Below are 13,488 nucleotides of genomic sequence, written 5' to 3' on the forward strand. Positions count from 1 at the left end.
TTACGATCTCCTGGGAGAAGAGTGGAAGTGAGTGATGGTCGCAGCTTCAATTATCAGAATCCGGTCCAGCAAGTTGAAGAGTAAAGCTGAACAGTTAAAAAGACTCGATAAAGGTTACATGCTGTTGATTTCAATGATTAACAGCACCATCATATTAAGTGTTTATTAATGTATTAAATAACTACATCTACCTCCTCCTGTGGACACTTGTAGAAAATGAACGACAGTAAACTATGGAAGAACTTCTATATTTTATATAATTTAAACAAAGACAAGACATTCATTAGATTCAAAATTTATTCTTTTAATACATACATGTTATTGGGGATGTACAACAGAGGACGACTGGATCAATACTAGACGAGTGGTCCAGAGTTCGGACCTGTGAACTCCTTCACTTCAGCCAGATGTATTTGTCTCCAACATCTGCATTATATCCAGGAGAGTACTTCTTCCCAGGAAGCTACAGGGATAAAAAAGACAAAGTTGATTAACCAGACTGAACATTAAAACCAACAGTATCAAATGAGACACTATTAATACTTAATATAAAGACTTTGATTTACAAGTATAATAGTGCGGATGTTTATTTTAATCAGCAGGAAATCGCTCTGTTTAGACAGTTTAATAAGTAAAGTAATGAGTAATCAACTATCAAACTGCATTTTTCATTATTGTTTACTATGGAATCTGCAATGCACCAGTGCTGCAAATATCCTCGGTGACTTTTAATCTGTTGGTTCAAATGTGCAGAGGAACATTACGCCGCCACGTGTCACAGTTTCTCATTCTCTCCATGGAGATCCAGGCTTACGACAAAATGTCGGGTCACAGCCTCCTGCAGCATAATGCAGCTTGATTTTTGCAGCAGGGGAGACAAAAAAAAGTCCCCAGTCAATAAACAGAAAAGGTCAAACCCAAATGTTTCCCTCCAAGACTGATGATACCAAAAGCCCCGCAGAATATTCCACATCTGACATTTGCCTTCTTGTAACTACGAGTCGCTCAATATTTCAGCAGAAGAAAATGATTTCAATCATGCTGACAGTGCTGCACAGGCTTTGCATCACAGAGGGTGGAGGAATAAAAGGAAAAAGAACAGTATGGATCGACTTCGACAGAGGTAGGATTCCTCGATAATGTGAATTTTTTAATAAAGCGTTCGACACAATAGAGGAGATAAGTTATCGCCGGGTAATTACAAAACGCCAAACAAAAGGGCAGCGTGTCCGCCAGTAATGTCAGGACTTCAACACAGTCGCAGACTCGTGAACTTAATGAGCACAAAGAACCCCGTGTGAGCTGAGGACTCTTCACATCCACAATCCATCACGTGCACGAGTTTCTCAGACCTCAGCAAACTTCACTAAGGAAGTTATCAATAATCTGCGAAAACCTAAAATAACTACGAAATAAATTATATGAATCATATGTATAAATTTAGCTTTTTTCATATACTAAATAAAGATGGGCAATGCATCCTCACTTCTTCCCTCTATCCAGAAAGGAAACCAATACATCCTGGATACGAACGCTGCCCGCTTGTGCCAATGACATCATTCGGAGCCGATAAACGCACTCAACCAATCGCGAGTCCGTCACAGCTGTCAATCATGACGTTTTACCCCGTTTTCGTAGCATCAAATAATTCAAACCTAAAATATCTTTGAGAAAAAATACTCAAAAACTTGTACTTTGACTTTTTAGTTTGGGCCATGTCCTATATGCTAACATGGAGGAGGTGGGGTTTATGACCTACACTGTGGCCAGCCACCAGGGGGGTATTGAGATGCTTTGGCTTCACTCTAGGGGAGGAGTCATGTTGTCCATCTGTATTTATTGTCTATGATGGAGAGGTGCAAGCATCTTTGTCAGAAAACCGTTAAAAAACTACTGTTTAAAACATACAAATGTGCATCTTTCTTTCTATGCTTTATTTGAACAGAATATGTTGGTATATGTACTTAAGCAGAACAACTACCGAGGAGGTTATGTTTCCGTCTGTTTGTTTGTGAGCAGGATTACTCCAATACTCCTCTAGTGAATTTAACTGTTGTTTAATAAGGGGACTGCTGGGCCTTGGCGGAGATATGCACTCTACTGAGTTCTAGTTTGGATTTGTTATAATTGGAGGTTTGTTTGTGCCCCTCTGTGATGTGAGGAAACTCAGTTTAATGTGAACATCTTAAAATGTTTGGCAGCTCATGTAAAAGGGGAAATTTCCCTGTGCTGTGACCATATCTTTAATGCTTACTATGAAATGTAGCAGACCTGCATGTATCAAAAACCATTGAGGAAAACACTAAGGAGTATAAGGAATAACAGGGTCAGACATTTCAGTCCATCTCCATGGAAACACACTGTCCTCAAGTCCCATTCCATCCTGCTGAGAGGAAGGTTTTTTTTCTCTCCATTTTTCACTGGGTGTTTCATCGTGGGAGCTGCTGGATTTCTCTCTGTAATACTGTCAGGTCTCGATTTTGATGTTAAGTGCCATGAGATAATGTATGTTGTGATTTGGGGCTATGCAAATAAAGCTGAATTGAATTCCCTCGTGCTCCTGCAGCCATCACGTGATGACAGTGAAGGTTTTACTATACGTACGACTAAAACCTTCAACGACACTTGTCTATAAATCTTTGCATTTGTGACCACATAGTTTAATTTTCCTGCACGTTGCTGCCACCAACTGTCGAAAAAGCGGAATAGCCTGCAGCAGGAATGTGCACTCACCAAGCAATCCATGACGATCACCATAGCAATACTGTTGAAGCGCTCTGAACTCATTGTCAAACATAACACAACATGCGAACTGACCGAGTGTCACTGACAGAGCAGAAACATCACTGATGTGCTACAGTGAATATTTTACTGCTGCGGTTGGTGAGGATTCTGATCACAGTCGTTCTCCTCTGACCTCGCAATTCAACAACACGGCACTGTCCACAGAACAGCAGAACACACCGAATGTTTTCTGGTTAAACGATAGACAAAATCCCAGAAAGTTACAGAAACACTCAGACCAGCTTGTTGGTGGCATACAATTACGCCACAGTCACCAAAATCATGTTTTTCTCCATTTTGCTGTTTAATAAGAACTTCAACTTAAAGCTAGGGGGTGGATGTGTTGTGAAGATGCTATTCACACAATGAAAAACAGAGACATGAAATGACAGTGAAGCTGCCAGGTGGAATACTTCGTCTCAACCTACCGATTTATAAGAATAGTATTTTTCATCGTAGTCGTGGGCCCCGATGGTTATCTCTGGCAGGAACCTGGGTATGTGGGTCAGGGTTGCAACCTGCTGTTTGTCTTCCACGCTGCAAAAAAAGAGAGAATAAAATAAAGAGGAGAAGAGAGATGAAAAAAAAAAAGCTTCTGCAATATGTTGAAAACCTGCTCTGCAGAATAGATTAACTAAGCGCAGCACACAAAGGGTAATTAGAGCAATTAGAGCAAATTTGCATTTTCAGTTCTCTACATAATTCACCTCGGGTTGAGAGACTGAGAGTGTAATACAGTGTGAATTGTGCAAATTGTATGAATCCAACTTCACCTGTGGGACAAATGCTCCTTTGTGTAATTTGCATTTTAATGTGATAACATGCAAAACTCATGAGGAACTCACAACATCCTCATGTGGTGGTAGGTGACGTCATCCTGATCCAACCAGGGACCTTTCTCAAACTTCAAATAATCGATGTCTTCTGCCATCTGTGGACAGCACACAGTAAATAACTGGTTTACAAAAATAGCTGATAAGTTTTATGGTGTAATTAAATATAGAAATAATCATTCAAGCAGCTACCGTCAAATACACTCTTACCTTTTCGATATCTTGGGCTTGGGTTGTATCGTAAGCGAGAACTTCTGATGTTTCACTAAATTACAATAAAACACAGGCAAACAGTCAATATTTCGCTTTTTTTATATATTTTTTGTTTGGTCCATGTCTAAACCACTTATGTGGACTAGTCGGGGTGTAAGACCTATACTACAGCCAGCCACCAGGGGGCGATCCAGATGTTTAGCTCCACTTTTAGGGAGCTGACATGTCATCCATCTTTACAGTCATTACATTTGACAGTATCTAATGAATTTGTCACGTTTTTCTTACCTGATTTTGGGCAGAAAAGACTTCTTGTATCCATCCTCAATGCTCTTCAAGTATGTCAGAGGAACACTCTGAAGATGCGCCTGAGAATAAAGACTTTTAATTAATATTAGTGAACTATTCTAAGCCTAAAATTCCCACTAACCCCAGTCATCTCCGATGAGTGTATTCAATCGTCTAAGGTGACTGTTACTTGGATTACGGTTACTGTTCCAGTTAAAAATAGTTTTCAATGAGTTTGTCTCGTTACCTTGCTGCTCTGTTTCAGGTTCTTCTGCACCTCCTCAGCTGGCAGGTCCACATAGATAACAAGATGTGGCGGCAGGAACTCACAGATGCTAATGCCCTTCACCTCATTGTAGTGCTGCACGCCTGCAAACCAAGAAATGTGTAAAAAGAACAGTATGGTGTGTCCCACAGATTGTTTTTCTTATACACAGAATAGAATTAGGAAAACACTGCTGTCTATATTTTGGTTAACTGAAAGAAAGACAATTCTGTCTAATACTTAATTAACTACATCATTTATAGGTTTAATGGGAAGTTAAAGACTATTTGTCTGCATCTTTTAATATTAGTTACACCGAGACTCACACTCCTTCCGGATGTAGCCCTCTTTGAACATGGCGTCCAGGAAGACCATGTCACTGAAGGGGGATCGCTCCAGGATCACGCCTTGGCCTTAAACACAGAGAATGATGCTGTTAATACACTTTAAATCCCTTAACAACAAACAGGAAATATTATTATTACTTATTATTACTAAAATTAATCTGTCAATAGCATGAAATCAATGCATGATAATCACAAATATGATTTTTAAAACAAATACAAATCTAATGTTTGCCAAGTAAATTAGTTAAATTAATCAAAGGAAAGAAACAAACAAACTCTGTGTGAGTGATACCTGTGGTGAGCAGGTGCTCGATGGCGTCGGAGTACTGCAGCAGCCTCATGTTGTACATCCACAGCTGCAGCCTGTAGCTGTTCCCATCAGCAGCTTTGGGGTCTGTGTAGAACTTCTCCAGGCTGCACATCCCATTGAAGTCAACAGAGAGAGGCTCCTTCTCCGCCGTCATCTTGTCCAGGTAGAAAGTGTCAGGCTCAGGCATGTAGTGCATCCCTGCAGATACAATTGTATGTTACTGTAGGCACCACTAATACAGCCCACATTGTCCTCCAACTGAAATATCTCAGTAGCTCTGGCCATATATATACCAATAATCAAATTATTTACCTGCTACCAAGATGATCAGCTGCACATTTCCCCCCCAAAAATGCCCGAATATATCTTTATTAGGGTTAAGGTTATATCCAATATCTTGGCTGGGGAATAATATTATACTAACTGATTGCAGGGAGAGTTTATCAATCTGCTGTGAGATATTTACCCAGCTTGTCAGCCAGTTTCTGGGCCAGCGCTCCTTTCCCTGATGCCAAGTTTCCATCCACAGAGATGATTTTGCTGAATCTGTTAAACCGAGGTGTTGTCCTTTCACCCAGTGCGTACGTCCACCAGCCATAACGAAGGCTTCTCACTGAGCTTGTGTGAACACCTGCCTGGATGACAACAAAAAAACAAAACACACTGAAAACAAGATGCCAACAACGACCAGAATACGCCCCATTGTAATCATAATCATAATTTAAGTATTAAAACGATAAATGAAACCGGGTCCCGTTACAAGACAAGGGCCTAAAAATAAAATGTCTGCCAAACCACTGGGCCTTTGACATTTCAGTTTGTACTGTGTTTCAGTGGTACATAAAACCTAAGAATTACAATAATTCAGCTTACCACACAAACCACACTTGATATACCAGTCCTGATGCAAACTACATGGCTAAATGAAACATCTTGTCATCATGGTAACAGTGATCAGCTGCTTAAATGGACGAAAAAGCTCAAAACAGAACCATTCCTTTACGACTTCTGTTAAAGTGATTTGCTTTAAGTAATTAAATTATCTCTGACAGTGATTGTCTTGGGTGTTTTTAAACTTGACAACATATGGTAAAAAAAAACTAAAATTTGTTCATTGTATGTAGAAGTAGAAAAATATAGACTGAAAGAAAGACTGAAGGTTATAAGGTTCATTTTATTGAAACTAATAGAGAGAAGTGGAGATTCAACTTCACGTTGTTGACAGGTGTTGTCTTGCTCTATAATGAAGAATAGTTCTAATATATTGTCCATCCCACATGACATCGATGAGAGTAGACAACCAGAGCCAAATTAAATGACAACTGCCTGCACTTTAGCAGTGATTATGAACTCAATGGCTGTTTAGGTTACATTCTCTATTTGATTTATATATGGATTTGATTTTAACAATCACTTGGGACTACTTAAAGACATCAGAGAGAGGACGACAATACAAAAACAACAGTGCCGAATGACGTGTAAATATGTGAGTAAAATTATATTTATAAAGCACCAAAGTTACAAGGTGCTGTACAAAACAATCGTTGAGATAAAAATAAATAAAATCGTAAAACAATAGAAGAATAAAAACTACACAGAAATAATGGAACCATAAGGACTATACCAAGTTAAAATATTTACTTAATAAATAAATAAACTGTTAATGGACTGTGCACTTTTTATAAGTACGGGGAAACAGATCCAAAAGATTGGGAGTCATGACACAAAATGTCACCTTTAGTTTTTAATCTTGACTTTGGGATGGTCAGAAGATAGGAGATCAAGTGCAGGAGACACAATCATTCAGAAATATAATGAGGAGCCAGCCTGTGTAGTGTTCTATATGCAATTAGAAGAATCTAGAAATCTCTTCTACATTGTATGGGTAATCAATAAAGAAGTATGACCTGTGTTAGTTAAAAGTCTGGCTGCTGTATGTTGGACCAGTTGGAGCCGAGACACAGAAAAGCGATTAGAAATTGTAGATAACGAGTTACAATTAAAAAACATAAAATGTGATGAACGACGCAAATAAACTGAGGAAAACAATAGGCCTGACAAGAAGTTAAATATAACATCTATCTGGATGAAGTTCGCTAGCAACACATCTGGAGTAGCTACGTGGTGTTTTTGCTGTTAACGAGATTACATGTGACGTTGATAATGAAACATTCCACTACTGCAATGTCCGGTCAGCTGTGAACAGACTGTGACAGAAGTATTATTATTATCATAAACAAACCAGTGGGTGTCTGGGTTGTGGTTGACAGCTTGTGATGCTAACGACCGGGAGGCTAGCTGGTTAGCTTCGCTTGTCCTTGTGAAATTGAAACGTTGTAGGAGGACAAATAACGATGATATTCGCCGTGTTTTCTTTCCTCACCTTCTGAGCTGCCTTCACCGCTTTGAGAGCAGCGGCTCCGGACGTGATGACCAGGCGAGTGACCCTCAGAGCCATGATCCACCTCCAGAGACACAACCTCCTGTCTGACCCAGGAATCTCCGCTAGCGCTTAGGGCGAGTGAATTATACGTCACAGTCGGGGGCCATTGGCGACTACGGTCTCATATTAAATACGTCAGATCGTGGCCAGTCATTTGCCTGAATCTATTTCTTTTTTATGAGGCAAACTAATTGTTTTAAACAGCAAAATTATCAAAGTAAATAACAATGCAAATGTGTTGCTATTTGATTTGTAGGTGTATGACAATGTATATATGTATAAATATACATATTGCCTTGTTTTTATCATTTATATTGTAATTATTATTACATATATTATTTGTGCCTTATATACAATATAAAGCACAGGTAAAAAACATATTTATAGATGTATGAGATCCTTATTAATTAATGATTTATGGAGAAGGGTGGAATTAAATAAATGTGTACTTCACTCCTTTTCAAATATGTATATTAAGTCATTAATGGGACGGCTGTGGCTGAGGGGTAGAGTGGTCGTCCTCCACCCAAAAGGTTGGTGGTTCAATCGAAAGTTAGCCAAAGTCAAAATGATATAATTGTATGAAAATAAGAGAAGTATCAAAATATGAAGTGTAATGAGGTGTAAGAGAAGACCAGAGGCTATTTATAACAATACAAGTTAGATTAGTTACAAAAATATATATTGAGACTTTGTATAGACTCCAAAGATGAGCAGGAAGGACTAAAAGTTGCATCACTATGATCTAAGCTCATAAGGTGTGAACAGCAGGATTTACTCCTTATTTCCCTGGAGGTAACGTCCCCTGATGCTTCCCTTTATGGAACCTGAAACTACTATGATCTCACTTTCTTCCTTTGTCCCTGTGTCCGTGAAATAATTTAATAAATGTTTCTGACTCAGCATGAAATATGTTATTAATGTGAGGAATCTTCACAATCTTGACTGGAATCTTCTCTGATGTGAGTCCTAACAATGCCTGACATCTCAGTATATCAGGTAGCTGGAGAGGTGTGGTGGAGATGCTGCTGATTAGACCCTCATGAGCTGGTTGTTACAGCAATGCTACCAACAGAGGGTTGTATCGTAGCAATGTTATTTGCAAACATGTGTGGAGAGTTATGAAACTGTCTGTGTGTGCATTTGTGTACAGGAGTCATTGACTAGGTGGACGACACGTCGACTACACGTCTCTTGTTGGACATAAATTAAGCTAAAATATCCTGGATATGGGCACTGCCCTCTTGGACTTTTGATGTCATTTGGAGCCAGAGTCTGTGCAGTGGTGAATGAGGTGTGAAGCCACGGTATAGAGGTCCTGCCGATACACATATTGGACAAATTGATGAGTGCATGTCACTGCTCAGTCTTAGTTCTCAGTCTGGAGGCTGCATTTGAAGACCACCTGCTTCAAAGTGGTGGGACTTGGCCATTTCAAAGGCTCCTTTAAATGTGGCCTTCGATCCCTGTGCAACGAAGGATCCAATGGGTGGATCTTTCTCGAGCCAACCAATCCCAGAGTCAGTACATGCCTGTGACAAAGCTGACAAGCTAGCTATCTGGGTGGTGCAAAGTAGCTAACAAGTGCAAGGGACAAATATCGCAGGTCAAAATTCACCAAAGCTGAACGGCACACAAAACGTTGCTGCGGTTTTGTTCTGCCGCAGGATGTGAATGTTTTATTCACCCCCTCGCTCCCACAGATTAGATGTGAACGGGAGGGGAAGGTTCTCCACTGCTACATTTATGCCCTTAATCCGTCTGAACACTTGAACAAACATCACCATCTTTAAGAAAAAATGATTTAATGTCTACTTTGATTTTCTTAGTTTAGGACCTTTATTACAACCAGCCACCAGGGGGTGATCCAGATCATTTGGCTTCACTTTTGCGCAGCCGTCATGTTGTCCATCTTTATACAGACTATGGAGACTACAGGAATCTGTAAACGTGTGTGTATGTAGATGTGTGAATATGTGATCATACCAAAATTGTGAATATAAACACAAATCAGTAAAAACAGCCTGACATTAAAATCCAAAGCATCAGTAGTGGCCTCTAGAGGCTGGAATGTGGGTGACACCCCAGAAAGAAAAGGAAATCCGGATGGAAAGTTTTTTTTATTTGAAGCAAGACTTTGCTCAACAGGTTCTCATGGATTAAGATGCACAAAGGTAAAATCAACATTCACAGCAGTCAGGCCGCTGGCTGCCAACCTGTGTTGGATAAATTGATTAACCGACTGACAACATTTGTCAACAACATTTTAATGTCGGTTGAACGTCTCAGACAATCCAGCAGATTGAAAAGTAGCTGTAACGTGTCAGAAAAAGTGGGCAATACTGTTTAGGATGTGCGTGCAAGTAAAACGTCTCTGCAGCCAACACTGAGAGATAAAGTCACATGCACACAGTTACAGTACCAACACTTTACATCCGGACACACAAAAGACACACACCCCTACAGGAACCGGAGTAATTAGTCAACAGTAAAACAACAATACTCCACATTCAGGTCTCACAGCTGAAGCGCTGTGAGGCCAGCCGAGGGGTTTGGCAAAGAAACGGCGGCCAAATTTCCCCTGGTTTTACAGCAGATTTTATTTCACTGCTCGGCAGTTTGGACTGATTTTTACAGTGCCAGCAGGGAGGAGGTTCGTCTGCTCTGTTTATCATTAAAACAGTCGAAAAGCATGGCAACCAAAATAGTAGCCTGTACTTTCTGCTCTGCTCTTCACTCGCCTCAAACCAAAAGAAACGACTTCTACCACTGCAGCAGTGACATGCTTCATCTTGACTTCACACTCATTAAAGTATAAGCATCACACTTAATTTACTCTCACAACATGACTGGTGTGAGAAACGATTCTTTGTGAGGTGATACATACTCTAATCCCATAATACAAAGCGTTTCTAATTGTTTTTTGTGTCTGCGTTAACTATTACATGACTTATTTGTAAAGTGTGTGTGTGTGTGTGTGTGTGTGGAGTTTGAAATGTTATGTTTACTAGAACTGAAATTATTTATTTCATTTGATTAGTAGGATTAAGGCTAATTGACTAATTGTTTAAAAAAAGTTATTTACTTCCACCTCAAGCCTAATGTCCCATGATGGAGGGATACATGGATGGATGGATGGAAATGTCTAGTTCCACCTTTTCAATTTCAACAACTGTTGTTGCTGTTTTCTTTGTCAGTTTTTTTATTTTAAATGCAATTCAGTTAAATGCAATCACCTTGACGACCATTTTCACCATTTCCCAGTAATTTCAACAGTAGATGAGTATGTTTATAGATGATCGAATGTGAGAAAAATCTATATGAGCAAAATATTGGAGTTTGTCAGTGTAAAAACAATACACAAAAGTGTATTTTTCACTTTTTGCATGTAAATCTGTGACACATTAAGGGAGCATAACGTCTTTGTACTACTTCTCTTTGGCAGGTGAAAGAAGCAGTGGCGTCCGTCCCAGGAAACTCATGGTCGTCAATGGTCAAACACAGTCGTCCCAACCCAGTCCAGTGACCTGCACCATTGTCTGTGGAGTATATGGCACTTTGCTCGCATATTGTATAACTTGAATTATGGAAGTGACAAATAAAGCTGAAGCTGAAGTGCTCACAGACAGTACAAAATCTTCATATGGATGAGATAAATGTCTTGTTTGTTTTCCAAGATCCCCTTTTGGCCACTAGTGCATAACAATTGCTGTTTATAGGAACGATTGCAGTGCAGCACTTAATAAAATTAAAGTGGAATTAAGACCTTGGTAGGACATTTTAAAAGTTAATGCTCACGTTTCAGCATCATTTCCCGGCAGTGACCCTGGACCATGATGTTCCCTAAACGTTGGTGAACCACAGCTGGGACACAAGCTGAAAACCACGTCTACTTTATGTATATTTGTTCGTCCTGTATCCGTTCTGTCCCAGTGACCAGATTTTGTATTAAAAAAGTAATGTTTTCACAGTCGGGTCTCTGCCTCCGGCCTCCCACCAAATACACAGTAGTAACTTCCACACCGAGATAATAACACCACCGCTCTTGGACCACACAAGCGCAGATGGACATAAATGACGATGCTCACAGCTTTAGTTTTAATGGTGCTGTGGTCGGGGGGGTGTAATGGAGCTCAGTACAACTCACTGTGTTAAAAACTGCCCCCCTTCCCTGTCTTTCACACGCAATTCCTCCCTGCACAGAGGGCAGCAGTCCAGTCCTGCTTCTCGTCAAACCCGTGCCTGCATGTTTGAAAAGGACTGAGCAGTTCAGAGTGTGATGATCGACAGAAAACCTGATGGTCGACACAGGGTCGTTTACTTTTATACTTCAGCTGAAGAAATTTCATGAAGCTTATTCCAAAATAGAAATACTGAGGAAGTTTAGCGTGTTACAGAAGCAATTTTCAGGCATTAACTCCAGAATATGTTCCTAAAATAAGGCCCGGGCATTTTTTTGAGATTGCTTTTCACATATCAAGAAATAACAGGAGAATGTCCGAGTCAGGACAAGTTCACAACATCAGGAAAATCAAAAAGCCTTCAGGTGACATGTGGAGCCGGGGTAGATCATGCAGGAGGTAGGTCATGCAGGAAGCAGTGTTTTAGTTTTCAGCATATCGACACCAGTGTCAGTTCTTATTGTCAAAAGTTGTTCAGACTTTAATCATGCAGTATCTAACTATTTTAATTTAAGTTTTAATTTAAGTAGAAAAATGAGTTAATATCATAATCATATAATTGGAAATCATAATAAGATGTAATTTCCATCTTTCAGATTTATATCCGGGGTAGCTGATTAGCTGAGTGCAGATGCAATTAATCCAACAATAGCCAGTTCAGCACAAAGTAAAATGTATGAGATAACATATCATAGGTTCTTCCATGTGTATTTATATCTAAACATGATTGAATAGACTTTCACTGAGTACTGAGTGATAGTGAAAGTCCCATGTATTTTATACAGTTGAAACAATGAGACGTGACATTTAAAACTTCACTAACAGAGGCACTATTATCCTAAGAAGTCATTTTGACTTAATGAGATATTGTATTTTTTATCATGGACATATTCATTTATTCACATATTTAATGATTTTCCTGCTGGGAAAGAAGTTCCATAAATCCTTCTGAGCACAAAGAAAAGAATGAATCACAGACAGACTTTAACACATCTTGGGGAGTAATGTTCACTCCTTCAGCTTTAAATCAATTGTTCATGAGATCAAAAACACCCCAGGACAAGGCTGAACAGTTCGAATGATGAAATCTAAACAGTAAAAATAAAACTGTGTTGTCATGGGCTAAATCTGAGTGAAGTCGTGCAGTGGGTGGAGAACAATAAATCTAGTGAGGTAGCCGGGTGCCCTCAATGAAAACCACTGCTGGGCTGGATGAAATACAGCTCTAAAGTTAGTGAGGAATAAAGAGATTGCGCCGGGTGTTGACGGCCAAGCACTGGTGTCTCTCTCAGAGGAATGCACCAAATAAATAAGCACACTCGTCGGATTAAACCCATGGGAACAGTTGCACAGGGCTCACCAGCAACCACACGTCAAATTCTGTGGTACAGCAGCGGCCATATTCACATTTTCTATTTCCCACAGTCCTGTTTTCCTGCTCAGTGTGGGTCTCTGTTACTGCACACAGCCTCTGGGCGGGTAGGTTTGCTTTAACTAGCTTTGTCAGAGGAGGGGCAGGATGTAGATCATAATAATAATAATAATAATAATAATAATAATAATAATAATAATAATAATAATAATAATAATGGCACTTTTCTTAACAATATTACTAAGTGCTTAACCATAAGAAATAACAAGATTTTTTAAAAAACAGTCATTTGAGAAAAAAGAAATTGGCCACAGAGTAGACAAATAAAACAAAATATGAAAATAGCATAAATAAATACAGTATGACCAATGGCTTTTGACGATGAGTACAAGTATATGAGGATATTCTCTCTTTGTTTCTCTCTGACTTTAGCTCAGATTTTAATCGTCAGA

At 39.5% G+C, this 13,488-nt stretch overlaps 1 protein-coding gene across 1 annotated transcript; it reads right to left on the reverse strand.

Moving 5' to 3' along the window:
• Window positions 1-283: 283 nt before the first annotated feature.
• Window positions 284-7,580, reverse strand: ndufa10 (NADH:ubiquinone oxidoreductase subunit A10). Its single transcript, XM_035175115.2, has 10 exons — window positions 7,424-7,580; window positions 5,507-5,675; window positions 5,023-5,238; window positions 4,710-4,796; window positions 4,366-4,487; window positions 4,119-4,198; window positions 3,828-3,882; window positions 3,630-3,715; window positions 3,213-3,321; window positions 284-463 (listed from the first exon to the last, which is right to left on the reverse strand). The coding sequence occupies exons 1-10, from the start codon at window positions 7,496-7,498 to the stop codon at window positions 395-397; spliced, it is 1,068 nt and encodes a 355-aa protein (XP_035031006.1). The 5' UTR covers window positions 7,499-7,580; the 3' UTR covers window positions 284-394.
• Between the last annotated feature and the right edge of the window lie 5,908 nt (window positions 7,581-13,488).

Source organism: Hippoglossus stenolepis, chromosome 13 (assembly GCF_022539355.2).
Source record: "Hippoglossus stenolepis isolate QCI-W04-F060 chromosome 13, HSTE1.2, whole genome shotgun sequence".
NCBI lineage: Eukaryota > Metazoa > Chordata > Actinopteri > Pleuronectiformes > Pleuronectidae > Hippoglossus > Hippoglossus stenolepis.